We start from the raw sequence: 27238 nt of genomic DNA on the forward strand, positions 1-27238 counted from the left end.
ACAGAGCCTTGGTGGGGCGGGGTTCTGGAACCTTCCAGCCAAGGGGAACACTGGAAAAAAACAGGACTGCTGGCGGTGAAAGATGGCTCAGCTCCTGGAGTATTGGCTGAATGTGAGAACGCAAGACTGTAAGAACAGCCTAGGGGGTCAGGTGAGTGGCTCATCTAGTTCAGTTTCATCTTCTCATAGCAGCCAACCAGACGCCCCCAAACAGGATCTGAACCCAGGAGCTCTTTCCCCTCCTGTGGTTTCCAGCCACTGGTGTTCAGAACCATTGCTGCTTCCAACTGTGGAGGTAGAGCAAAACCATCATGGCTAGTAGCCCTCTTCTCTGTGAACTTGTCTAATAAAAACATAAGAAGAATCTGCTGGATCAGAGCAAAGGTGGTCCATGTAGTACAGCAACTCCCCCCTCAGCACTACCTGTGTATAAAACGACCCTAAATTTTGAACCTCATTTTTGGGTCAAAAAAGTTTATCTTCTACACGGAAAAATATGCTAATAAAAAGCAAAGGCCCAGCAAGGCACCCAGGCTTCCCACCATCCCGTCCTCAAGGAACATTAAGGTGAACACACAACCACTCCATAGAAACTGGCCCCTGAATGGCAGGAACAACTTTAGGATGACAGCTGAGCTTTGTATTTCAGGTAGGACTTCACTATAGACTGCAGAGGGGAGAAGAAATGTGGTCCACAGGCTGGAGAGCTGGATTCAAGTTCTACCAGCTCTTCAGAGGAGTTCCTGGCTGGCTGTGAGCAACGTCTCCATCTCTCAGCCTCAGTCCTCCGTCTGCTGTGAGCCACCATCCTCAATGAGAGAATCCTGCTTGCAGCCAGCTTCCATCATATTTACTTGAAAATCATATTTACAGCCCAATCAATGCAAGTATGGCTCTATACGTGTCTATCACCAGTTTCAATACAGACTGCAGCCTTACTAAAACTTATGTGAGAGGAAACAGCCACAACCCAATGCAAGAACTAAACGTTCACTGTCTTGGGATGGTGGACAAAAAGTGCATTACATAGTGAGGAGGGTCTTGATCCACGGGACCTCGTTTCAAGACTGATATATGGCACAAACCCACTGTGCAGTCTCAACGGGACACATTCTGTGCCAGTCTGTTTTCCACCTAATCTGTTTCTTTCACTTCCATGCTTGCACCCCATTTTTTCCAGCACAATCTTAGGGGGAGGCCCTTCTCTTGATCCTGCCACCCTCACAGGCACGCTTTGTGTGGACGAAGGAGAGGGGCTGCTGCTCCCCCAGACCACTTTGGAGCTCCCTTCCTAGAGAGATTAAAGCTGGTTCCCTCTTTGCTGTCCTCCGGAGGGTGGGTGAAGAAGACCTTTCTTCAACAGGCCTTTGGGGAACTGACTGCTTTTAAGGAAACAGCTCTTAATATTATTGATTGACTGCCCTTTCCCACAAGGCCCCAGGGCGAGTCACAACTCCAAGCACAACTTTAAAACTACAGTACTGTACTTGCAATCATCAAATGAGGTGGGTCCTTATTTTTAAACAACAGCCTTCTGTGCTGTTCTTGCTTTGCTTTGTTACTGCTTGCAGTATAAGAGATCAAGTTTCTTTCAAACATCGCTCTAACACCACTGATGTTTTAATCATTAAAAAAAACAACCATGGTCTTTTATGTTTTTAAAACATAATGCATGTGTTTTATGCATTGGTGAGTTTTTAACGTTTTATGATGTTTTTACATGTGTTGGAAGCCACCCATAGTGGGTGGGGTATAAATAATAACAACTACTATTATTACTATCATTATCTTCACGTATTCTGTGCTTCACCGCTGTGTTTTGTTTTTAATCTTTCGTGAGCCGCCTTGAGGGAAAGGCGGGGTGCAAATGAATAAACAGAATAAAAACGAAAAACCCCACCGAGATCAAATTAAATATAGAATAACGATGAGGATGAGGGTGACAATGGTGGCGATAACGATCCCCTCACGGTAAGAATAACGGCCGAGCGGTGAGAACCGTGAGAACCACGGCCTCCACGCGGTGGTAACGACAAGAAGCTCCCCGCAAACTCGCGTGTCGGCGGGCCGTGAGGAAGCGACCCCGCCCGGCGCGCGCCTCCCCCCGCCACGCCCCCCCGGGCCCGTTCACGCGGAGCGAAGCCCCGGGCGCGCGCCTCTCCTCCCCCCGCGGCGCGCCCCCGCCCGGCGCGCCCACCTGGTCCTCCGCTGCCCCTGGCCGCCCCCGAGGAGGCCGCCTCCGCCGCCGCCAGGACGCCTCTCCTCAGCTCCGCTGCCGAGACGCGGACGCGCTCCAGCTCCGCCGCCGCCGCCATTTTGGCTCCCCGGGAAACGAAACGGGCGGACGGCGGCCGACGCGGGACAAGTCGCGCCGCGGGCGAGAGCGAGGGGCGGGACGGAACGCGCAGGCGCAGCCTCCACGGAGGAGGGAGGGGCGGGAAGCAGCTCTCGGGTCTCGAAAGCGCTTCGCCTTTGCCCCGCCCACTGGGCCACGTGGTCAGCCAGGATGCGTAGAGAAAAGAAAGGGTAGAGCAGCAACTCAGTTCTCGGGGTAGACGAAGAAGGGGACGCCGGAGTCTTCGGTTAAATCCCCGGCCTCTCTCGCTCCCTAGCCTGCAATCCGGGAGAGCCGTTTTGCTGCTAGACGGGCTCAGTATAAGGCAGCATCCTGCTCTCCTGTTTAAACCAGCCTTGTATCTAAAACACTGAGGACCAGATTCCTATTTCATTCTCCCCCCCAACATGAAAAGAGATTTTTGGGCAGCAGCACGTTCAGCTGGTTTAATTTTTTTAAAGGTGGTCGCAAAGAGGGGAATTCCTGCTCTGTCTAGAGGGAGAACGTAGTAGGGATGGGAAAATGAGGATTTAAATGCCGCTGCATCTGTTTCCCCTTCTAGCAGGGTGCATGCCCTCTCCTCAAGCCCTCCAAAAGTTTCCGGCGACGGCTCCCATCACCCCTGGCAGCAAACGGGCCAGGCTGACTGGAGCCCTGAGCTGAAGGCCCAAACAGCTGTAGAGTAGCAAGTGAGAGCCCCCTCCTCCATGCATTTGCTTGAGCCTCTTTGAAAGCCCTCCCCATTGCAGGCCCTCTCTGCCTCTGGTGGGAGGGAGTTCCATAGTTTAACTATTTGGCGCAGCCGAAATGCAATTTTGGAAAACCTCAAGGGCTGATATTTTTACACAGAGATTTGAGCTAAAAAAGTTTTGCTCCTGCTTTTTGCAGGGGAAGGGAGTGTGGTGGGGAGATACATGCTGCTACCATCTGAAGGCAGCCCTGTTTAGGAAAGTTTTTAATGTTTGAAGTTTTATTCTATTTAATATACTGTTGGGAGCCGCCCAGAGTGGCTGGGTAAACCCAGCCAGATGAGCGGGCTATAAATAAATAATAATAATAATAATAATAATAATTAATTATTATTATTATTATTATTACCACATCCCATCCCCGGATGCCCCCACTGCTGTCACTAACCAAGAAAGAAACAACATGTCAGAAGGAGCTGACAAAATCTGGGCTGGAGGCAAAGCAATGATCAGTCTGAGCTAAGACTTTGGGACATAAAGGTCTGGAGCGACTCCCCATGCTGCATTCATGCACACGAAGGACCACACTGGAAAGGCTGGTCTACCTAGGGCAGGTCATTTTCAAGCTTTTCAGATCCAGGACTGTTTTAACTCAAAACATGCATTTAGAGTCCGGTTTCTTTTATATTTTGCCATATATTGGCATGGCGATAATGATCCTGTTGCAACCCACCAGTTGAAGACCAGTGGCCTGGGGACCTCCCCCCCCCCCCACGACACCAGGGCACACGGATTACTTCAACACTTTTTATTTAATAGCGTTTTTTTGTTTTTTGTTTACAGTTATTTACATGACACGCCCAGCTCCTCTGCCAGAGTCTGGAAGCACTAATGAGGCTAAGGAGAGGATTGCCTCGTCTCTTTTAGACGTGGGTGGGGAAAGTCTGCAACAAACACAAGTCCTCTCAGCCCCATGAGACCTGAGAGTGCCCTCTGCCTAAAAATGTAAAACAAAATCCCTGACACTTGGTAGGGAGCCCCCTTACTTCATGGCACTGCTGGCTTCAACACCTTCCCACAGCCAGGAGGGGGGCACTTCCCCAAAGGGACTGAGCTTTGCTCCAGTTCTGAGCCTCCGTGGGGTTTTGTTTTGGGGCTTAAATGAAGGTCAGCTGACAGGCAGAAAAAATTAAAGAGCAGCAGGATAGAAAGCAAGTGGGTGGTGTGGAGGTGGCTGGACTCCTCCATCCGCTTTGGCATTTAACATCAGCCCTCTGGTAGTTGGGAGAATGTTAATTGCGCCTGCAAAATATATAAAACCAGTTGAAGAAATGGGGGGAGAGTAGCAAGGAGCAGGAGTGAAGGGAAGCTTGCCCAGCCCCAGGCCTGACCTGCTACCATCTAGTCTCCAACGCTTGCTTAATACAGCATGACTGCTTCTTATGTGTGTTTAACCTGCACAGTTTCAACCATCCATGAATGAAGGCAGGCTGGTTGAAATTGCACAACTGAAACCCAAGCAAGGCGGAGAGCTTATAGGGTGCCAGGTCTGCTTGGGGCTAGCTGGTGCCTAAAGAGCTTTTAAGGTTTCTGCTTTGCTTGGGGGACAAGGCTGGCTCAGTGTGTCAGCTCTGGGATGCTCTCGCAGGGCCAGCCAAGTTCCTGTGAGATCTTGCCTGAGCATCTCTAGCTTCCCAGAGTTCGCTGGCTGAGTGGGCCTTGATCAGCAAGCAAAGAGTTTAAAAGTTCCTTTGGACCAGGTCCACGGCACAAAAGCCTTGTGAGGACTGGGGGTTCTCTCTTTCTCTCCCCACTCTCACCTGCTAGCTACAGGGCAAAACCAAGGGTTTGGGTAGATGCAATTTTAATGTAAACATGGAAATCCTGGAACTGAACTCCCATGTAAGGTGCAATCCTACTGTGCACTCTTCCAGTGACCAAAGAGGAGCTATAAAGCAGCTCTTGCTTTCACAGCTTAAAAAGCTTTGCCAACCTTGGGTGCTACAGATGTTTGGGACTGAACCTGCTGTCAGTCTGTGCCCCAGGCTGGCTAAGAAACAATTAACCTTCCACACGTGGCACTGTCCCTGCCAGGGAAGGCAGCACCAGGAGTGCTGTAGCTACACATCAGCAGAACAAGACGGTTAGCAGCTGCCCAACGGGAGGGGACAACAACAGGTTGTGGCTCTAACAGGACAAGACGACGCAGCGTCACCTAGACTGGCACTGCTGCAGCTCCCTGGCCTGTCTCTCATCTTTGGCCTTTGATTTGGAGCAGACCTCTTGCAATTTCTGTTCTGCTCCTAGCAGGGAGGGGACCAGAACAGGCTGGATCCTGAGAGGAGCATCCCTGAGGCTGCAAATCGACCTGTGGCCCAAGCCCCTGGGGTTGGGAGCCTGCAACATGACTGGCTCTGGAGAAGGAGGTGAGGCCAGATGGAAATGGGATCTAGAGGAAGCAACACAGCTGGAGGAGGGGGCGGGGGGACACAACATGTGATCTGCAACAGACACCATCACTTGAGGGCCAGAGGACAAGGACATGGAGCCTGTGGGGACCCTCTAGGCACTGCCAAACTTCAACTTCCAGCAGTTCTGGTGAGAGAGGAGGATGGGGAATCATAGCCTCGTGACAACCAGAGGGCAATAAGCTCCTGGCAGAGGCTGCAGGACAGAGGCCTCCTGCTCTGGCCTTTGCCCAAAAGGGAGGCAGGCTCACTGCTGGGAGGGGCCAGGCTTGGGATGGATGTAAATCAGGGCAAGAACGATGGCGGGCGGGATGGTGAGGATACAAAAGGAAGACTTGGGCAGTTCGCTGGGGAGGGCCTGTTTTATTCAGAGAAAAACACACACTACCTCACATTCCGGGGGGGGGGGGGAGGCGACTCCATGTGACAGTCAGCAGAGACCCTCCCCGTGGGCTCCATCAACAGCAGGTTTGTCCCAGGTCGCCCGGTACTCTCGAGTCCCTGGGGAGGGGGGCTGATGGCGCCAAGCGGCCATGAAACAAGCCAGGTTTGAATTCCAAGCAAACTCTCCAGATTCCGGCCATTGTGAAAAAGAAACGGAGGGGGGCGGGTTTCCATGTTTTTGTGTTTTCTTAAAAGAAAAACCAGAACTAGCGTCAGCCCCTGAGAGAGGAAGAAAAGGGGCTGTTTGTTTGTGGGTAAGTTGGGGGGAAGCCAAGCTGTCCTGAGGGCTGCTCTACCAGTGGAGGCCAGAAGGGGGTGTCTTCTCGTCCTTATTGCTTTCCAGGGAAAAGGGTGGGATCCGGACGTCGAAGTGGGAGCCGTCGGGCCGCTCAAAGCGGAAAGTGCCCCTACGGAGCAAAAGCAGAGCTCAGAGTGAGGGGTGACCCAGAGCAGGTTAGGGGGCAGGTGGGGGACACACAACCATGTCACTCTGTTCGGGGCCACTCCCGTTTATTATTTCTTAAACCTGATAGCTCAGGAGGACTGCACTGCCACAATAGGCAAGAGAAAATATATCTGTACTGCAATTTTAACTCCACCTCCTTCTTTCAACAAGACCATAAAGAGAGCTCTGCTGGGTCAAGCCCAAAGGGGCCCATCTAGTCCAGCATCCTGTTCTCACAGTGGCCGACCAGATTCCCCAAAGGGAAACCCACAAGCCCTCTCCCCTCCTGGGGTTTCCAGGAACTGATAATTAAAAGCATTTCTGCCTCCGACCATGGCAGCAGAGAGGAGCCATCGTGGGTAGCAGCCATCGATAGTCCTCTCCTCCTTGTTATCCGTTAGCTAGTCTCCTCTCCCTCCTCCAATACTTTCCATCTTTCCTTCCTTTATGCTTCCCAACGAGTCTGGCAGCTGATGCTGCACATTCTTTTTAAAGCAGCTCATCAGAACCAGGGTGGGTTGGAGGAACTGGGTTGCATCCAGCTGAATTTTACTCCTAGAGCGGAGTCAGTGAAATTAACAGACCTAATTTCAAGCAATCTGCTCTGTGTAGGACAAACATCAGATAAAACCTATTATTGGCAGAGACATCTAACAGCAAAGCTCTTCCGTTTATGAACACATTTCATAAACATACCAGGCAGGAAAAGGGAAACTTCCAATTGTGTGGCAGTTAACGTAAGAATGTAAGTAGCGGCTGCTGGATCAGGCCAAAGGGGGCCCAAAACAGTCCAGGTTCCTGTTCTCACAGCATCCTACCAGATCTCCCCCCTCCTGTGGTTTCTAGCCACTGGCATTCAGAAGCATTGCTGCCTCCAACTGTGGAGACAGGGCAGAGCCATCCTGGCTGGTAATAGGTGATACAGTATTAAGATTTGATGATCAGAAGTGGCCAGGGCCAACCTGAGGGACCTGTAAACACCAGCCCTCTGATTCAATACATTCCCAAGGCAAGTTTCTCACCCCACCTGGCCAACCCGCCCGTTCAGCCACCTGGCCGCCACCACCTTGGGGAGGCTGCCCCCAGGGAAGCTGGCTTCCCACCCTCCTCTCTGGTCTTTCCTGCTGTGGCTCTGGAAGCCTCCGGTTCCTTACCACATGTGGCCGCTGGATGCCTGCAGGGAGACATGGCTGCTGTACTGGAAGGCTGGCTGTTCTTTGGACAGGACTGGCTCCTGGGGAGAGAAAATGAAGCATCACTGGAGAGCCGTCTCCCGCCTCACCTCCTGCTCTGCAATAAGAACAGCCTTCACCAACCATCTGGGGGCTGATGGGAGTTGTTCATGCTAAACGGCTTTGTTCTGTTTGAGACTTCTTCCATGAAGAAGAACATAAGACCGGCTGCCAGACCTGGAAGACCTTGCAGGTCCTTTTCCACTTGGCCTGGGTGGGTGGGGACCTGGCTGACTCCAGCTACAAATGCTGAGGCCAGAGACGATCATGGCTGTATTTCAGTGCAGACCCAGGTCTTCCAGCCTGAGCTTCCACAGCCGCTGCCCGCCATGAACCACCACTGGCAGGACTGGCAGCAACAGCAGCAGACACATTCTATGCTTAAGACAATATTTCATTCTCTTGCCAATTACGCTGTTTTAAATGTGCATTTTATAGCTGACTTCCTTCAGTAATGTTTTCCTTTGATATGTTAAAGATTTTTTTGGGTTAACTTTGCTGCATTAAATGTGCATTCTGCAGCTGACCTCTTTTGCAATGTTTCATTTTGAAATCTTTTAAGATAACATCTCAGCTTCCTGTATTATGTGGCTTTGAATGTAGACTTTATATTTGACTTTCTTCAGTAATGTTTTAATGTAGGGTTGTTAAACCACTTTGAGATTTTGTGTTCTTAAAAATATAGATGCGGAAATGAAATGAATATTAACAATCATGGTAGGAGCCTGTGGCTGCATCAAACCAATGGCCCATCCTATGGTCACAGTAGCTCACCAGAAGCCCCCCTGAGTAGACCTTTAGCAAAACCCGAGCACAAGAGCCCCCTCCCCTCCTGCAGAGCCAGCCAATGGTACTCAGAGGCAAGAGATACAAGGCCAGCTTTAAACCCCCTCCGGGGGGGGGGGGGCACTTACTCTCCCCACGACCCCTCGGCCGCGGACTGTCTCCAGCGTGCCCGACAAGCTGAATATTCTCCAGTGCCGTTCCCGGAGCTGCACGACTTCGTTGTCGAGGTTCTCCAGGCGGATGCAGTAGCGCCACTTGACGCAAAAAGGAGTGAGGAGTCACAGTCAGAGCAGGAGAGCCAACAGCAAAGGGCTTCCCAGCCAGAAAGGGGGGGGGGGGCTGCCCACAGAGGCCTAGACACCCTTGCCAGGCCAGAGCCCTCTCCGCCACTCCACCCTCAGCATGCAAGCCCAGGAGAAAGAGCACTCACCCAGTAGACGTGGGAATTCTGGGCTTCCTGCAGGAGAGAAGAAGAGAAGGCGGCCTTTGTCATAAGCAGGGCACTCCATGTCAGAAACCCATGGCTACCGGCCGCTCCCCACGGGATTTCCAAGCCCCACATCCCTGGGAGAGACAAGGAAGGGCTGGCCAACAGAGAAATGATAGGCGCCTACGATGGGCATTGCAATCTTACTCGGCTACAAGTGATCGCCAAAGAGAAAGAAGACTGCCTTAGTGGCTTTTCAAGAAATCTGGAGGGGTCTCAGTCACAGCAGGTTTCTGTTTACTCATGGCAGCTACTGGGAATCTCTGTCTAAAGCCCTGACAACTGATATTGAGAAGACCCCTTTTGGTGCCTGCTTAGACAAGCCATAGAGAATGGCCAGTGGACTGAAGCCCAACTGACCCTTTTGCCTGACCTAGCACAACAGCCCTTTCGCCTTGCAACCCTGGGACAGTTTGGGAGAGAACCAGCCACACAGGATGGTTTCCTAAAGATCTGGACCCATTCGCTTTGCGACGCAAGATACAGGCCGGAGGATGGCGTATGAAACTTGCAGGGTGTGCGACACATTCCCCTGGAAGGGCCACCCAACCAGCTGCTCCCGTTTCAAGGTCCCTGAGGATCTGGCAGCACCACGACTTGTGTCGGAAACAATGGCTGCTGCTGACAGGCGTACCCCCAGCGAGGCCTCCAAGGGACCCCAAGGGGGCACGGGGCCAGGCACCTACCCGCATGCCCATGTAGAAGGGGATGACTGTGACTCGGATGTTCTCTGTGGTTTCCCGGTGCACGTCAGACAGTTCCAGCCACGGGTGGTTCTTCTCCTGCCACGCACACAGTGTGTCCCTTGCCACAAAGGGTGGAACTAGAGGGGAGGGAGAGAGAGAAAAAGGTATTTCCAAGGGAAAGTAAGCACAGAAGGTGTTTACCTACAGAAAGTAACGTGGACAAGACTTTTGGGGAAGCAAGTTGAAGTGGGAATTACAGTACGTGCTTTGCTATATGCGCTTTACAGTATACCGGAAACTACAACTAATCCAGAATGCGGCAGCTAGACTGGTGACTGGGAGTGGCTGCCGAGACCACATAACACCAGTCTTGAAAGACCTACATTGGCTCCCAGTATGTTTCTGAGCACAATTCAAAGTGTTGGTGCTGACCTTGAAAGCCCTAAACAGCCTCGGTCCAGTATATCTGAAGGAGCAATCTCCACCCCCATCGTTCTACCCAGACACTGAGGTCCAGCTCCAAGGGCCTTCTGGCGGTTCCCTCACTGCGAGAAGCCAAGTTACAGGGAACCAGGCAGAGGGCCTTCTCAGTAGTGGCACCCGTCCATTGTGGAACGCCCTCCCAGCAGATGTCAAAGAGAACAACAACTACCAGACTTCTAGAAGACATCTGAAGGCCGCCCCGTTTAGGGAAGCTTTTAATGTTTGGTGCATTACAGTATTTTAATATTTTGTTGGAAGCTGCCCAGAATGGCTGGGGAAGCCCAGCCAGATGGGCGGGGTATAAATAATAAATTATTATTATTATTGTTGCTATATAAATTGTACGTGAAGAAATGTGGAGGAAAAGAGTGTGTGAGTAATCTGTTTACTCAGGTGATATTAAGAAAGTGTCAAGAATCTTTGTGCAGGAAGAACTCATCCTTGAGCTCACCCGAAAAGGAGGGGAGGCACCCTGTTCCTCTCGATGAATCAGGCACCCAGCTCTGGTCATGCAGGAAGGCTTTTCCTCTCTCACAACATGACTTAATTCCTATGCGCTAAGCTAAGGCGAGGGAATGCCTTTTTCTTAAGCCTGCATGGTTTATAGGCCCAGGAACTCCTCATTTGGGGGTCCCCCAGTGGTCACTGTTGTTCCGACCAGGTACAGATGTCTCAAACGTCACAATGGTGTGTTTGTTGAACAAAAATCTGCCACAAAAGGTTTTAAAAATGTATCATTCACCTTGCATAAGAAGGGGGAAATCAGAAAAAAGGCCACATTTATTGCAGCTTCTGGCTGAGCGGGTGCAACTCTGAAAGCACTGAGCTGTGCTTCAGCCCATGTCTGCCTCTCTTAGAGGGGGGAGAACATATTGGCCTTTGCAGCCTTCCCCCCCAAGTAAGAACTCACCTTTTGTCTGATCGTACAGGAGGAACCGTTCGAACAACTCGTGCTGGATGGGCACCTGGTCGGTGGAGGTATATGGAAGGATGTCTTCGTGGCTTACATAGTCAAGTCCTAGAAGAGGATCCCAGAGAAAAAAACGCACATCTAGGTATTTGCAGAGGCCAGGTAACAGCAGCCAAGTGCATCAGTTATTATCCTCAGCTTCAGAATCAGAACACAATCCTGTCCAGAAGCCCCAGCTGACACTCCCACAAAAGACAACAAATTCTCCTACTCGGAGGAACATAGGAAGCTGCCTTTTGAAGTAGTGGCTCTAAAGATTCTAGTCCTCATGGTTCCAAATATAGACCAGGTTTCAAACGTTGCATAGGAAACTGCCTTATCCTGAGTCAGACCACTGGTCAATCTAGCTGAGTCCCGTCCACGCTGACGGGTTTCAGGCAGGAGCCCTTATGGTCAATCTAGCCGAGTCCCGTCCACGCTGACGGGTTTCAGGCAGGAGCCCTTATGGTCAATCTAGCCGAGTCCCGTCCACGCTGACAGGTTTCAGGCAGGAGCCCTTATGGTCAATCTAGCTGAGTCCCGTCCACGCTGACGGGTTTCAGGCAGGAGCCCTTCCCAGCCCTGCCTGGGGACTGAACCCAGGACCTTCTACATGCAAAGCAGATGATCTGCCACTGAGCGACAGGCTGACCGCTGGTCTAGGTGCCTGATGGGGGCCTATTTGCTGAATTGAATTAGATTTTAATATGTTTGTATTATATAGAACTGACCATAAGCACACAAATCAGGTAAACATGGAATGAGATTTAAAAAACTAGTCCGCAAAAGGAAAAAGGCTAACCTATTCCTTTATATCTCCCAGTAGATATGTGGGTTTTTTTTTTAAAAAAAAAGAAGACCACCACTTGATTGTAAAAGAAAAACCCCCGCAAGAGTTCACAAAGTAGACCCATTGAAATGAATGGCCACAATTCACATACTGTATTTTCTGGCGTATAAGACTACTTTTTAACCCAGGAAAATCTTCTCAAAAGTCAGGGGTCATCTTATACGCCGGCTACAGCAGAAGCTCCTGCAGCAACTCCCCACCAAAGGATAAAACGACAGCAAATTAAATCAGAGGACACCAAGCTCTCTAGATGAAGCAGAAATACGCTTGAAAATTGGCCCCCAAAGCCCCCGGCCACTGGGAAGTGGAGCGGATTTCTGAGCTGGACTGGAGACTGGTTTTTTAAATTTTTATTTGGTGTGCATTGGAAAAGGGGTAGTCTTATACGGCGAGTATATCCCAAACTCTATATTTTAACTGGAAAAGTTGGGGGATCATCTTATATGCCCTGTCGTCTTATACGCCGGAAAATACGGTAGATCCATTAATTTAAATGAGTCTACTCTGAGTGGAAGATGGTTGAATAAAACCCTAACAGAGCATGTTTTACCGCTTTGCTCTTTGCCCCACCCTGGAAGTGCAGGGAATAAATTTAATGAATAATAAAACCAGCTTCCCACTCCCCTGCATGAACACTTCAGGGATTTACACACAGAGCCTGGGGAAATGTTGGACAGCCTCCTGGACCCTCCCCAGGCAGCCACAGGGACACCTTGCTCACCTGGGATTGCATAGAGGGCTCTGCTGTCATCATGGTTCGCTAAGAAAGTCACTGCTTCCGTCTGCGATCTCTGAGACTGAGGAAGAAATGGCAGAGACAGCATTTGAGAGCTGCGATTATTTTGAGTTAATAAATGATAATACTGTAACAACAACAACAACAACAACAACAATAATATACCACCCTTAATCTAAGGATCACAGAATGGTTCACAGATTAAAAACACAAAAATACATACCACAATAACAAATCAAACAATAACACCCACAGTTTAAAAGGCCATGGATTTAATTAGCTAAAGGCGTGGAGGAAGAGGAATGCTTTTGCCTGCCATCTAAATACATGTAATGATGGCGCCTGACAAGCCTCGCCTGCAACTGGGGAGCCACCACAGCAAAGGCCAGCTCTCATGTTGCCACCATCCAGAACTGTTGTGGAGAGGAAGCACAGAGGAGGACACTGGATGAAGATTACATGGTCTGAGTCGGTTCGTATGGAAAGGGGTGGTCCTGAACATAAGAAGAGCCCTTCTGGATCAGGCCAATGAATCATCTAGTCCAGCATCCTGCTCTCACTGTGGCAAACCAGATGACAATTATGGGAAACCTGCAAGCAGGATTTGACCACAAGAGCAGCACTCTTCCCTCCCGTGGTTTCCAGCAGCTGGCATTCAGAAACACTGCTGCCTCTGACCGCGGAATCAGAGCATAGTCCTCCTGGCTAGTAGCCAACAATAGCCCTCTCCTCCATGAATTGGCCTCACCCTCTTTTAAAGTCATCTAGGCTGGGGGCCGTCGCTGCCTCCTGTGGGAGGGAGTTCCACAGCTTAACTCTTTGGAGGAAGGGCAGGATACAAATTTAACCAACACAACAATTAATAACAAAAGCCATGTGTTAACCACCTCTGGTGTAAGACACCCATAGATGGATCCTCCGACCGGCTCCCTCCCTACTCTGTATGGCATCCTAGTCGTGCATGGAGGGGGGGCAAGGGGAGGAAGGCTGAAGCACTTACTATATGTGGGCAGTCCCGAGCATCTATGAGAACCTGGTAGTACGTGTGTGTCTTGCCTTTCACTTCCTTGGATCCGTGCCCAGCTGCATTTTCGCCCCTGAATCAAGACACACAGCATGTTTTTGGAACCTCTTCTGTTAATATTATTACAATTGTTATTGTTATTAAAACTTGTGTACTGTCCTTCATCCAAAGATCACAGGGTGGTTCACAACATAAAAATACAAAATGAGGACACAAAATACATAATAGAGCAAAAACCAAACCATTAACCCCCCCCAAGAAACACATTTAAAAGGCGAAGGCCTGGTTATATGTTAAATCCACAACAGATTTCACATTTCACAGAGCAAGTGTGGATGGGCTGTCTCTGACACAGGGCAGCAGCTCAGCCTCATTGGAGAAGAAAAAAGCCTCTTGTACAAGAGAGGAGAGGAAATGTTACAAACCGGAAAATCCCAAAAGTCACATACAGTGGTGCCTCGCAAGACGAAATTAATCTGTTCCGCGAGTCTCTTCGTCTTGCGGTTTTTTCGTCTTGCGAAGCACGGCTATTAGCGGCTATTAGCGGCTTGGCGGCTATTAACGGCTTGCGGCTTTAAGAAAAAGGAAATAAACTTGCAAGAACTCGCAAGACGTTTCGTCTTGTGAAGCAAGCCCATAGGTAAATTCTTCTTGCGAAGCACCTCAAAAAACGGAAAACTCTTTCGTCTAGCGAGCTTTTCGTCTTGCGAGGCATTCGTCTTGCGGGGCACCACTGTATATACAGTGGTACCTCGGGTTACATATGCTTCAGGTTACATACACTTCAGGTTACAGACTCCGCTAACCCAGAAATACTACCTCGGGTTAAGAACTTTGCTTCAGGATGAGAACAGAAATCTGAACAGAACGGACCTCTGTACCACTGTATTCCACTACCTTGGTGTCTGAAGCTTTCTTAATGAACTTCCTTTATTTTAATTAGGTATGTTTTCACTGTGCTAATGAAATTATTTTATTGCTTATGTTAACTGTGTGTAAATATGTCATCATTGTTTTTTATACCTTTAAACTGATTAGAAGCTATTTTGGTGTAAATAAATAAATGCAAAAAAACCCCAGTGTCCTTTAATATGGCAGCAAATACAGTTAGGAACTTAGTTCTTGAACGTTTTAGCTCCCAAACTCCGCAAACCTGGAAGTGAGCGTTCTGGTTTGGGAATGTTCTTTGGAGCCCAAATGTCCGACGGGGCTCCCAATTGAGTGCAGGAAGCTCCTGCAGCCAATCAGAAGCCGTGCCTTGGTTTTCGAACGTTTTCGGAAGTCGAATGGACTTTTGGAACAGATTCTGTTCGAGAACCAAGGTACAACTGTATTTTTCAATGACTTAAAAAAATTGTTTGCTGTAAACCACTCAGAGTAAGCTGTATATAAATTGTATTCAACAAAATGATTAAATAAAGCAGGGCAAGCTCTGCCCACTGCCCACTCTAAATACCAACCACAACAACTTCTTAAAGCGCACTGAGCTTCTTAACATGCTCCTCTCCCTCCCCATTTCTGGCTGCCTGTGAGTGAAACACAAATCCTTCCTTACTTTTCAGGCACTGGGGAAGCCACGTCTCTGTCGTACAGCCTGGCTTGCCAAGGAAACAGGACTATCCCCCGGTATCCAAATACACTGTGGAGAAATAGCTGAAAGAAAAGAGCACAGGGGGCAGGACGAGAGAAAGCGTCAAGCGAGACCATTACGGTGAGAAATGGCAGCTCCAAGGAACCAGCTTCAGGAGGGAGGGAGGTGGGCAGCTTTATGGCATCTATTGTTACCTAATCCAGAGTCTAAAAGGGGTGTGTGTGTCAAAACAAACAACAAAGGCTCCAGTAAAGGTCATGTGAAGGAAGCCAAAAATGCAGCTGTGGGCAGGACCCAAAAAATGCTACAGGTCCTGACAGTCTTCACATATCCATACTGTGTCACAGCGATGGCTTACAAGAGCCAACATTCTTTTCCACTGAGAAAAGCTTCTCTGCCTGGTTGCCTTGAAGCAAAAAAATCTGCGTGTTCCTGTGGGCAACCAGACAAGGATCCCTTTATAAGGCTGGGCTTGCAGAATATGGTCCGGAGGTGTCCCTTTATAGCAGCACCAACTGCAAAAGAGATGGGGACACCAAAAAGAGAGGATCCCAAGCTGACCCAATCCGGTGTAGAGCAAGAGGCTTCCAATGCCTCTGATTCCACCCTGCCACACACAAAACTGACCTGTGTCATATTTCCCACTTACCTGACCCGTGTCATATTTCCCATGCTGCTTTGGCACTTCAAATACACCCACCGTCTCCAGCACTTTGCCCTCAGGGCGATTCCTAGGGTGAGGACAGAGAGAAGGCAGGATGTAAAGCTCGCCCAGAGTGTTGGTCACTGAGTTGCAAATCTGAACTGGCTTTGGACGTCACCCCCCCTCCCCCCTCCCAACCACAAATCAGCTTTCAGACTCCTATTCAGCTGGGAGCCCAGTGATGCTGATCTGCCCCACTCACAACAAATACAACAAGAAAGTAACAATGAATAAAGTAAAGCTACTTGTTTAAAGTTTAACTCCAGACAGAGGTAAGTGCAGACACGATGTCCAAGAGCTCAGATGACTTTGGAAAGGAAAAGATAAACTCGGGAGGGAGGGAAGTCTATTGATGGATGTTTGTCATGATGGTTAAAAAGAGCCTTGCACATCCCGAAGCAGCATAGCTCTGGGGACAAGAACACAGGGGACTGTGCCTGTGGGTCCTGTTTTGAGAGCTGAATTAGGTGCAAAGTGAAATCTCATTTTGCACTGGCAAAGTCAGGCAGGAGCAAGCAGGCCTCAAAGTGATTTGCGGGAGACCAGTAAGGGTTCCCAACTCCAAATGCTTTAAACCAGACTTCTCCAACCTGGTGCCTGCCAAATGTTTCGGACTACAAGTCCCATCAGCCCCCAGCATCCTACAGCCATGCTGGATGAGAGTTGCGGTTCAAAACATCTGGAGGGCCCTTGGTTGGTGAAGGCCAACTTAAACAATAGCAACAAGGTAGTGGCATCAATGACCAATGATAACTCACGTCATTCTAATAAGAATGGGAGAACTTCTCTCTCAAGGCACCTTTATGCATTGGGCTCCACCTTCACAAGCCACTATTTTGCCCCTTGGTGTGGTTGGCAGGCCTTCAGGCTCTCTCTTTCTCTCTCGCCGTAATATTGCACACACCCAGCGTTTGAAACTCCTGTTGTTCTAGGCACATTTTGCGGCAGGGAATTTCATTAGCACGAGCAGTTTCTGAGCTCTGGGCGCAATACTGTGCCTAAGATTTCAAACTAAAAATGCCGCTGCTGTTTTTCTTCCTCCCCATTTCCAGTCACTCTCTGAAGACTGGAGAAGAGACCCTCTTAAGAATATTATGGGGGTGGGCAGGGGAAGGACTAGACCATTTGAAAAATGAGCAAAAGATTTTAGCTGCAGTTCATTCATTTTCAGCTTTGCATTCTTGTTATTAAAAAGTGCGCCTAGACATTCTGTTGTTGCGCCCATAACCTACGTTTAAGGTGCCATTTAGCTCCTAGCTTTCATATCTCTGTTTCTAACACTCCACACACCCCACAAAGCAGAACCTACAAGTATATTTATGAACTGTTAACCTCCAGGGACAGATTCATCTCTGCAAAACACCTGAGCATACAACTCTGCTTGGGCCTCCTTTCTGTTGGCACTCACCACCTAAGTTTGCTATTAGAGGGAGCAATGGGCACAGACACACTCAGCAGCTATTTGGGAAGTGACAAACAGAAGGAAGCCCTGGCTGCTGGATCAGGCCAAAGGGGACTCACCTAGTCCAGCATCCTGCTTCCACACAACGGAAGGGCCCCAGTGGGAAGCCTGCCAGCAGGACATGAGTGAGGAAGGGGGGGGGTGTCCCACCATCAAATGCAAGAGCTGCAACATACCTATGAGAAGCTTAACGGGGTTTACCCAGTTGGCAACTGTTCATGCAAGAATTTGGGGGGGGGATCCCGATCAGAGCCCTGGTGGAATGTCCTCAGCCTCAATGGATTCCCTCACCTCCGCTATGGATACAGCTAGAAATCGTTGGAATGTGGGGGAGGAGGTCGTCCTGAAAAGTAAGGCCCCCCATCCCCCCACTGTACCCTCAAGCCCAGGCATCCCCAAACTCGGCCCCCCAGATGTTTTGGGACTACAACTCCCATCATCCCTGACCACTGGTCCTGTTAGCTAGGGATGGTGGGAGTTGTAGTCCCAAAACAGCTGGAGGGCCGAGCTTGGGGCTGCCTGCTCAAGCCCCCCTTCCCAGCTGTGGCCCCCGCCCCCTCCAGCTCCCCCTCCCTCTCCGCTCACCGTGAGGAAAGGGCCCTCCGGGGGACCAGACCAGGCCACGCCCACAGGCCCGTCCCGCGCGCCGCCCCTCGCAGCGCCGCCGCCGCTCCGCAGGGCAGCCCTGAGCCGCACGAGGACGACGACGACGAGGAGGAGGAGGCCCTGGCCCGGCTCAGCGCCGCCGCCGCCCAGCACCGGCTCCGTGCCGCCGCCGCCGCCGCCGCGCAGGCCGCTGCTGCCATCCCGCGGCCCTGGCGCAAGACAGGCCTCAGCGGGCGCCCACAATGCACCGCGCACCCGCGCCGCCGCCGCAGCCTCAGGCCCCGCTTCTTCGTCTGAGGGGCGGAGAGGACAGGGTCGCTCTGGCCCGCGCGTAGGCCATAGAGAGGGGAAGGCGAGGGGAAGGCTTCCGGGTTACTCGCTCGGCGCTGCTTTCTTCCCGACAGAGATAAGAACGTATAGAAGGAGCCCGAATAGGCATTTTCCGGAGTTGTTCCTCACTCCCTCCCCTCCACGCGGATTTAAATGATTATAAACATTTGTGTTTTCGGGAAATAGACCAGAGTTTGCAGAAAACTTTGGATGACGCAGGTCGCTTATTTATTCGGAGTGCTTCTTGCCCGCCTTTTGGCCGCAGAGTGAACCCGGAATATGCTTCTCAGGGCGACGAGGCTCCCTCTCTACCCTTTTGTTCCCTCTTTGTTCATCTCCCTCTTCGGGTTGCCGCGGTAACCCCAGTCAGATTCTTCCCCGCCCACTTCAGGCCCCGAGCGGTCATATGACCAGCGGCACTTCCAAGATGGCGTCCTCCCTGAAGGTGGGACCTGCGCTGCGGGGGCTCCTGCGGGGCTCCGAGGCGCAGCGGCTGCCGGAGGAGCTGCGGGCCGAGCTAGAGGCGGCCCTGGCCGAAGAGGAGCCCCGCTTGTCCTTCCACTTCGTCCGAAAGCTCCACCGAGCGCTGCGGGAGGCGGGTGAGAAGAGCCCCCCCCCGTAGACTTGAGGCTGGGGTCGTGATCTTTGACCTTCGAGGCGGGGGGGCAGTTCGCCCCCTCTAATCCCTGTCCGAAGAGAGCCAGTGTGGTGTAGTGGTTAAGAGTGGTAGTCTCGTAATCTGGGGAACCGGGTTCGAGTCTCCGCTCCTCCACATGCAACTGCTGGGTTAGCTTGGGCCAGTCACACTTCTCTGAAGTCTCTCAGCCCCACTCACCTCACAGAGTGTTTGTTGTGGGGGAGGAAGGGAAAGGAGAATGTTAGCCGCTTTGAGACTCCTTAAAGGGAGTGAAAGGCGGGATATCAAATCCAAACTCCTCCTCCTCTTCTTCTTCTTCTTCTTCTTCTTCTTCTTCTTCCGAAGGAGGCTGCCTTCTTTCCTCCACCCCCTGTGTGCTTCCTCTCGAGTAAACTAACCAACGCTTAGAAGGGGCACCTGCATATAGATATATAGGGGTACCTCGGGTTACATACGCTTCAGGTTACGGACGCCGCTAACCCAGAAATAGTGCTTCAGGTTAAGAACTTTGCTTCAGGATGAGAACAGAAATCGTGCTGTGGCGGCAGCGGGAGGCCCCATTAGCTAAAGTGGTTAGCTTCAGGTTAAGAACAATTTCAGGTTAAGAACAGACCTCTGGAACGAATTAAGTACTTAACCCGAGGTACCACTGTAATTGTATTCGTGTCACGTGTTTCCATAAAGGAGCTCAAGATAATGTACATGATTCTTCTCCCCACCCCACCCTGGTTATTTTATCGTCAGAACACTCCTGTAAGGTTGCTTAGACAGAGAGAGAGAGAGAGAGAGTGACTGACCCAGGGCCACCCAGTGAAGTTCATGGCTGAGTCGGCATTCGAACCTTGATCTGCTTGGTTTCTCTGCCCAAGACTCTTAACCACTACACCACACTGACTACACTCAAAACACTACTACACCATACATAGCATAGGGTGCACCATGGTATACACACTTATTGGGGAACAAAATACATTGAAATGGGGGTGAATAGTAAAGGGAAACAGAGCCCATTTGGTGCCCTAGTATAGTGTTGGACTGGAGGGTGGGGGGTGAGAGAGGCAGGACCCTTTACCATACCTTACAGGCTTGTTAGGATACAAGTGTTCAAATTTCCAACCAGTTATGAAGGGCTTGCTTGGTGACCTTGGAGCCAGTCACTATCTCTCAGCCTATCCTACTTTATAGGTTTGTCATGAGGATGAAATGGTTTCCCTCCTGTGCACATGTGGAAGGGCAGGACTTCAATCCTAAATTCTCCAGTTAAAAGAATCAAGGTGAAAACCTTATCCACACCTGAGACCCTGGAGTGCAGCTACCAGTCAAAGCAGACAGTACTGGCCTAAGTGGACAAAGAACCCGACCTAGGATAAGGCCATTTCCTATGTGCATAACATTATATCTTTCAAATTCCTTTGGCCTAGAATTCTTATTGGTGACACACCTTTTTTTACTCCTAGGTTCTCAGGTATATCTTCATGACCTGCTGGAAGGCAGTGAGATCTTCCTTCCTGAAGAGAAAAAGCCTCCCAGGGTTTGTATGAAGCACTTACCTTTTTAATAAAAATAACTAGGTGGTTGGAATCTCTGTGGCTTCTGATGTGTAAAAGGCTTTGATAAGGAGATAACTTTGCATCTCCAAACACACAGAAATCTCTAGTTACATGTATCTTAGGAAGCCTAAATCTCTCCACTCTCCCAACAAATATTTGGCATAAAACAGTGAAATTGCTGTTCCATTGCAAGTGTGTCTTCTGTTTCAGAATCCAGAATTAGTAGCCCGGTTAGAGAAGATCAAGGCCAAGCTAGCCAACGAGGAATACAAGAAGATAACAAGGAACATCAACTGCCAGGTGAGGGGAAAATATAAACCTGAGCTGTCCCAGCCTTAGCAAAGATCAGCCTGATCTTACTTAAGCCATCTATGTGATACGGCTCTGCTTTGAGGAAGGGTTGTGGATGTGGATACAGACCCTCAGTTAAGGGCACAGGGGTTCTGGAACTAAGAATTTGTATTAAGAATGCAAATGAACATAATAAAGATTAAGCTTCAGGGTGAGGCCCTTTCCTTTGGGGAGGGAACCGGAGCTCAGTGGTAGAGCCCCTGCTTTGCATGCAGAAGGTCCCAGGTACAACCCCTAATGGCTCTAGGTAGGGCTGGGAGGACTCTCTGCCTGAAACCCTGGAGAGCCTCTGCCAGCATATGCAGTATTGAACTAGATGGACCACAGATCTGGGTCAGTATAAGGCAGCTTCCAATTTTCTTGTTCGTAGAGTTGCTATATAGGCAGCTAATCTCCTATGCTCCAGAAGGTCATAACCACAGCCCAAAGGATTATTGGTCATCCTCTCCCATCTTTGGAAGAACTGTATGGTTCCCGTTGTCTTAGGAAAGCAAACAACATCCTGCAGGATTCATCTCACCCGGGATACAGTCTGTTTGCACTACTGCCTTCTGGCAGGAGATATAGAAACATCAAGTCAAGGACAAATAGACTGAAAAATAGTTTCTATCCAAGAGCTGTGGCCTTTTTGAATGCTGTAACTCGATAGTGTGACCTGGAAGTTTGATGGGTGTGGGTGTGGGTGTGGCTGGAATGTGGTTTGTTTGGTTGTTGTTGCTGTTTTGCTTTTGTTGTTTTTTTAAGGGATGGCATCCAATTTCGTTGCACTGTGCAATGTTGCACTTGTGTAATGACAATAAAGAATCTATCTATCTATCTATCTATCTATCTCTAGTTAGCATTAAGTATATGTGATGTGACTAGCGCAGTTACTGTAGTTTCTGCCATGGGATTTGGGTCATGTTGTTGTTGTTTAGTCGTTTAGTCGTGTCCGACTCTTCATGACCCCCTGGACCAGAGCACGCCAGGCACTCCTGTCTTCCACTGCCTCCCCCAATTTGGTCAAACTCATGCTGGTAGCTTCGAGAACACTGTTCCACCATCTCGTCCTCTGTCGTCCCCTTCTCATTGTGCCCTCCATCTTTCCCAACATCAAGGTCTTTTTCCAGGGAGTCTTCTCTTCTCATGAGGTGGCCAAAGTCTTGGAGCCTCAGCTTCAGGATCTATCCTTCCAGTGAGCACTCAGGGCTGATTTCCTTGAGATTGGAGCGGTTTGATCTTCTTGCAGTCCATGGGACTCTCAAGAGTCTCCTCCAGCACCAGAATTCAAATTAATGGGTCATAGAGCAAATCATTGGATCATAGAGCAAATTGGGTCATAGAGCTCCACATTTTATATCTGACGGCCTAGGTGACATTTTCACACCGCACCTGGGAAGAAGGGAAGGCCTTTATTTGCCTTGGTCCTGAAGCTGCTTCGTTGCCAAGCAGAACAGAGGAAAGCCCTGTAAGAAGCTAACAAACTCTTCTCCCTCTTTCTTTTAGGAACTGAACCGATACGGCACTTTGGCTGACCTTGGAAGGCAAGGTGGGTTTCTGTGTTAAGATCAGGTGGCATGTTGAGACAAGGAGAGGACAGACAGATGGATGGTTGTGAGAGATGGAAAGTAAGGCATCCATTAAAGGTGACAGAAAGGGTGGGGTGGGAACTGCAGGAAGGGGAGAGGAGACTCCCAATTTAACCTTAGTTAAATTGATAGCAGCTCCTATGCATGTCTTTTCAGAAGTAAGGCCCATTCATTGGAATGGGACATATCTCAAATAAGTATGCACGAGACAGCAACTTTAGTATTTCAGTCTTGATTTGAAATTTATTCCATAAAATTTATACATCCTTTGATTGTGAAAAAAACAAAACTTTAAAGCAGTTTACAAAAAAAGGAGAAAACACAAAGAAAAAATAGCAATAAGCACTTTTTGAAAGTTTAAATTAACAATAGGAACAGATTAAAACTCACACCAACTTTCTTAATGTCTGAGTAGACTCGGGAATGAATTTTGCTTTTATTTAGTCGCTTAAAAAATAAAATAAAGTACAAGTCTTTGCAAACTAAGAGGGAAAACAACCCTTTTCATTTTAGAACCACGAAAATATGCTACTTCAGTGTGGGAGAATCTGAGGAGTTTCTTCAAGCTTCATCATCCAAAAAGGGGGCAACAAAGTGCAGCTGCCCCCTATGCTAGGTTCTGAGGGGGGTGAACTTTTTCCAGAAATCCTGCTCATTTTAATTTCAGGCAAGTTGACGTTGTGGGGGGCAGGAGTCACAGACAGAAGGGAATTGAAGAGGCAGGGAAGGCAGCACAAGATGGAAGAAAGAGCAGCGCAAAAAAGGAAAGGGAGAGAGAGAGGTGATAGTAGCAGCAGCTGAAAGGAAAGCAGAAGATGCTGAGGGAGAGCGTAGAAATGTTTGAGGAGATAAAGAGAACCTAAGAAGAGGCTGCTGGATCAGATCAATGCCCATCTAGTCCGGGATCCTGTTCTCACAGTTGCCAGCCAGATGCCTGTAGGAAACCAGTAAGCAGGATTCAAGCACAAGAGCAACTCTCCTCTCCTGTGGTTTCCAACAACTGGTATTCAAAAGCATTGCTGCTTGTGACAGTGAAGGCAGATCATAGCCATCCTGGCTAACAGCCCTCTAGGAATTTGCTCGGTTCTTTTTCAATGCCATCTTTTCAATGCCTTGTGGCAGGGAGTTCCATAGTTTAGCTGTGTGCTGCTTTAGGGGTTGGACTCTGGCTTTAGGGGTTGGACTAGATGACCCCAGAGGTCCCTTCCAACTCTGCAACTCCATGAGAAAGAAAGGAGGCGGTGAAGGTTATGGAAAGTGAGAGGGAAGCTTTTTGTTGTTGTTAAGGAAAGGCAGACATAATGGTGGTGATGGCTTGTCCTCTTGCTCAGTATCAACCACGGGCATAGAGAAAAGGGTTCAGAAGTTTTGGCCAACTACAGTGGTACCTTGGGTTAAGTACTTAATTCATTCCGGAGGTCCGTTCTTAACCTGAAACTGTTCTTAACCTGAAGCACCACTTTAGCTAATGGGGCCTCCTGCTGCCGCCGTGCCGCCGGAGCACAATTTTCTGTTCTTACCCTGAAGCAAAGTTCTTAACCTGAAGCACTATTTCTGGGTTAGCGGAATCTGTAACCTGAAGCGTATGTAACCTGAAGTGTATGTAACCCAAGGTACCACTGTATTAAATGAAAGATTGGTTCACTTGGTTCAAACTACTACAAATAATATTGGAAAAAACAATAGCATGCCAGTACCTCAATGTGTGTAATATGTGGTGAGACTCCAGCACTGTTAAGTTAAAACTGAAAGTCAGAATGGGTCCAGTGTTCCTGTTTGGGGGTCAGAGGTGGGTCTCTGGTCTGGATTGGTTAAAGACCAACAGGTGTAGAAGCTCTAGGGAACCATGTTCCAACTTGTATTATGGCAGCTGCCTTTGTTCCTGTTGAAAGCCAGTTCCTTTGGTCAGAACCATGAGGGCTGTTAGGGGAAGGGCTGCATGTCCCTGGCAGAGCCCCCACTTTCCATGCCTGTGGCCCCACGTTCAATTCCACAACATCCCCAGGTTGGGCTGGGAAAGAGCCCCTGCCTGAGACCCTGGAGAGCAACTTCTGCCGGTCAGGGCAGGCAATCCTGAACTGGATGGCCCTATTTGCTTATTTCATAACGTTTACACGCTGCTTGATTGTAAAAGAAACCCCAAATTCGCAAGCTAAAACTTTCAACAAGTTAAAATAACAATTGACTAAAAACTAGCGTAGGCTTGTCTAAAGAATGTTTTTAGCAGGCGCTGAAGAGAGTACAGGGAAGGCAAACTGCTTGATATCAACAGGCAGGGAGTTCCCAAGTTTTCAATGTTCTAACCCAGTATATAGCAGCTTCCTGTGGGGCGAGGAGGAGTACTGCAGTGGGGTAATGAGGTGGGGTGGGGGTGGGCAGGGGATTCCCTTTCCTCCTTAGGGTTTCAGTCATAGGGAATGGACCTTGCTGGGCCTGGGTCACACACTCTGCCTCTGCTTTTCCCAGTGAGGTCCACCAAAGCCTTGGTTGTCACCATCGTCAACTTCCTGGTCACTGTGGGAGCCACGTTTGCCTGCACCTACCTGGGCTCCCAGTACATCTTCTTGGAAATGGCACCGGTGAGTGGCAGCTGGGCCGGGGGGGGGGGGACCATACAGGGGGCAGGGAGAGACTTAAGGAAAGCTCTGGATATTCCGTGGGTGGGGGGTGAAGGGCAGCTCTCTTGAACAACATAGAGTTTAACCTTCCAAGGACACTGACAAGCTGGAACATGCGCAGAGTAGGGCAGCCAAGACGATTAAGGGTCTGGAGTCGAAGCCTGATGAGGAACAGTTGAAGGAGCTGGAGATGTTTAGCCTGGAGAAGAGGAGACTGAGAGGAGATAGGAGAGTCATCTTCAAATATCTCAAGGGCTATTGCACGGAAGAGGGAACAAGCTTGCTTTCTCCTGCTCTGGAGGGTAGGACTCGAACCCTTGGCTTCAGGTTACAAGAAAGAAGATGGCTGCTAAACATCAGGAAGAACAGCAAGAGCTGTTGAGAGGTGATGGACTCTCTTTCCTTGCAGGTTTTGAGGCAGAGGTTTGATGGCCATCTGTCCTGGATGCTTTAGCTGAGATTCCTGCATTGCAGGGGGCTGGGCTGGATGACCTTTGGGGGTCCCTTCTAACTCCACAACTCTATGATCCTGCAATTCCTTCACTAGTGCATTTTTATGTAAAAGGGGGAGAGGGGAAGCCTTTAGTTTTGAATCCAAAAAAACAAAGGTTCTGACTCTAATACTAGATGCAAAAAACCCCTCAAAGGGTACAGATGAGCCCCGACCCCCCCAAAAAGTCTAGAGCGGAAGCAAGGCAGGATGTCTCTTAACTGCAACTCACCTGGCAGAGGTGTCTGAGGCTGAGCTGACTTCCTTTCCCCCCTTCCTTCCAGCGTGTCCTGTCTGCTGTGGTCGTGGCCTCCGTCGTGGGCTTGGCTGAGCTCTATGTGATGGTTCGGAACCTGGAAGGAGAACTGGGGGAGCCGTAGCCAAGGAGCCCTCCCTGGCTGGCCTTTCTCTCAGCCTGCTCTCTCCATCCTTGCTGCTCCCCACTCGTGGCCGGGGAGGTGGGCTCGGCTGCCAGAGGCCACCTGCAAATCCCAGTACAAACTACCAAGGAGGAACAGGACGTTCTCAGTGCAACTTCCTCTTGCAGCTACAGACAAGTGGGCTCCTTTTCCTTCCCCTGAGGCCTCTGTGCTGTGAAAAGCCTTTCCCCAACAGGCCTCCCTTTTCTCTGGCACAAGTAATCTGGTGTGTTTTCAGTAGTGTGGGGTTTTTCCCCTGCAGGCCCTGAAGCTGCAAAGGGTCCAGGACCAGGGGATAGCAACTACACACCAACAGAAGGAGATTTTTCCTCATGTTTCTGTCACACCCGCAAGCTGCAAGGTTGCTATTTCCAAAGCGTTGGCTACCTGAGCTGGCAGTGCTAGAGAGGGTGCCCATAGCGATTACTTTTGTTGCCCTTTGGCAAACACAAAGGGACACACCATTTTGCTGTTACACCAAGCCCGGCAAGTAACCGTGAACGGCCACATCCTACCCCTTACAGTTTGGAGATGCTCCCCCCCCCTCCGCAAACCACCATCCCCCAGGTGTCGTCTTAATGTATAGAAATCAACCTTTGTTGTGTGCAATAAACGGATCGGAATCTGTTGAAGCTGCAATTCAGGCAGTTCTCTAGTAGCAGGTGTGGGGAGGTTCTGAGGGAGAGGAAGGCTACATACAGGGTTAAGTACTTAATTTGTTCCGGAAGTCCGTTCTTAACCTGAAACTGTTCTTAACCTGAAGCACCACTTTAGCTAATGGGGCCTCCTGCTGCTGCTGCACCGCCGCTGCGCGATTTCTGTTCTCATCCTGAAGCAAAGTTCTTAACCCGAGGTACTATTTCCTGAAGCATCTGTAACCCGAGGTACCACTATATTCTCATTGATGAAGGGATTTTAGATGGAGGTACTCCTTGTCTTCCATTTGCTGTGTAATGGTGACCAATATATATATAGGATGGGACGTGGGTGGCGCTGTGGGTTAAACCACAGAGCCTAGGACTTGCCATTCTGAAGGTCGGCGGTTCGAATCCCTGCGACGGGGTGAGCTCCCATTGCTTGGTCCCTGCTCCTGCCAACCTAGCAGTTCGAAAGCATGTCAAAGTGCAAGTAGATGAATAGGTACCGCTCCAGCGGGAAGGTAAACAGTGTTTCCGTGCGCTGCTCTGGTTTGCCAGAAGCGGCTTAGTCATGCTGACCTCATGACCCGGAAGCTGTATGCCGGCTCCCTCGGCCAGTAAAGCATGATGAGCATCGCAACCCCAGAGTTGGTCACGACTG

General features: G+C 49.8%; 3 protein-coding genes and 1 long non-coding RNA gene across 7 annotated transcripts in view; 2 read left to right on the forward strand and 2 right to left on the reverse strand.

Annotated features, from left to right (window-relative positions):
- The window catches only part of SMG6 (SMG6 nonsense mediated mRNA decay factor), an 87404-nt gene extending 85059 nt beyond the window's left edge, over positions 1-2345 (reverse strand). For all 3 annotated transcript variants that reach the window (XM_081843715.1, XM_081843714.1, XM_081843713.1), the window contains exon 1: positions 2198-2345. In XM_081843715.1, the coding sequence (XP_081699841.1) occupies positions 2198-2315 (118 nt within the window). In that variant the 5' untranslated portion in view covers positions 2316-2345. The remainder of the gene's footprint in view (positions 1-2197) is intronic.
- LOC309331521 lies at positions 27-1781 on the forward strand. Its single transcript, XR_014151880.1, has 2 exons — positions 27-151; positions 650-1781. It is a non-coding gene; the product is annotated as an uncharacterized lncRNA (long non-coding RNA).
- A 1472-nt stretch (positions 2346-3817) lies between the features above and the next one.
- On the reverse strand, positions 3818-18191 carry POLDIP2 (DNA polymerase delta interacting protein 2). Its single transcript, XM_081843849.1, has 11 exons — positions 17956-18191; positions 15855-15936; positions 15170-15267; positions 13591-13687; positions 12576-12651; positions 10966-11073; positions 9573-9709; positions 8830-8856; positions 8528-8653; positions 7536-7615; positions 3818-6343 (listed from the first exon to the last, which is right to left on the reverse strand). Exons 1-11 carry the CDS (start codon positions 18174-18176, stop codon positions 6229-6231), a joined length of 1167 nt encoding a protein of 388 aa, XP_081699975.1. The 5' UTR covers positions 18177-18191; the 3' UTR covers positions 3818-6228.
- Positions 18192-18383: 192 nt separating this feature from the next.
- Positions 18384-26571, forward strand: VMA12 (vacuolar ATPase assembly factor VMA12). 2 transcript variants are annotated; one of them, XM_081843850.1, is made up of 6 exons: positions 18384-18905; positions 20401-20474; positions 20704-20793; positions 22330-22372; positions 22926-23083; positions 24883-24991. In XM_081843850.1, exons 1-5 carry the CDS (start codon positions 18713-18715, stop codon positions 23033-23035), a joined length of 510 nt encoding a protein of 169 aa, XP_081699976.1. In that variant the 5' UTR covers positions 18384-18712; the 3' UTR covers positions 23036-23083; positions 24883-24991. The 2 variants fall into 2 exon arrangements, with proteins under 2 accessions (XP_081699976.1, XP_081699977.1); XM_081843851.1 differs by lacking the exon at positions 22926-23083 and adding an exon at positions 25805-26571 and having other exon boundaries at positions 18653-18905; positions 24879-24991.
- Positions 26572-27238: the final 667 nt, after the last annotated feature.

This window comes from Podarcis erhardii, assembly GCF_964252035.2.
Source record: "Podarcis erhardii genome assembly, chromosome: 16".
In the NCBI taxonomy this organism is placed as follows: Eukaryota; Metazoa; Chordata; class Lepidosauria; order Squamata; family Lacertidae; genus Podarcis; species Podarcis erhardii.

What these genes read in the sequence shown, in the direction of transcription:
- POLDIP2 (XM_081843849.1), bottom strand. Translation starts at nt 18,176, where the DNA reads ATGGCAGCAGCGGCCTGCGCGGCGGCGGCGGCGGCGGCACGGAGCCGG. An exon ending in GGAAATATGACACGGGTCAG is followed by an intron (nt 15,268 to 15,854) that starts GTAAGTGGGAAA and finishes CTTTTCTTTCAG; the next exon opens with CTATTTCTCCACAGTGTATT. An exon ending in GCCGAGGGGTCGTGGGGAGA is followed by an intron (nt 7,616 to 8,527) that starts GTAAGTGCCCCC and finishes TTCTCTCCCCAG; the next exon opens with GAGCCAGTCCTGTCCAAAGA.
- VMA12 (XM_081843851.1), top strand. Translation starts at nt 18,713, where the DNA reads ATGACCAGCGGCACTTCCAAGATGGCGTCCTCCCTGAAGGTGGGACCT. An exon ending in CAAGGAACATCAACTGCCAG is followed by an intron (nt 20,794 to 22,329) that starts GTGAGGGGAAAA and finishes TCTTTCTTTTAG; the next exon opens with GAACTGAACCGATACGGCAC. An exon ending in GGCTGACCTTGGAAGGCAAG is followed by an intron (nt 22,373 to 24,878) that starts GTGGGTTTCTGT and finishes TGCTTTTCCCAG; the next exon opens with TGAGGTCCACCAAAGCCTTG.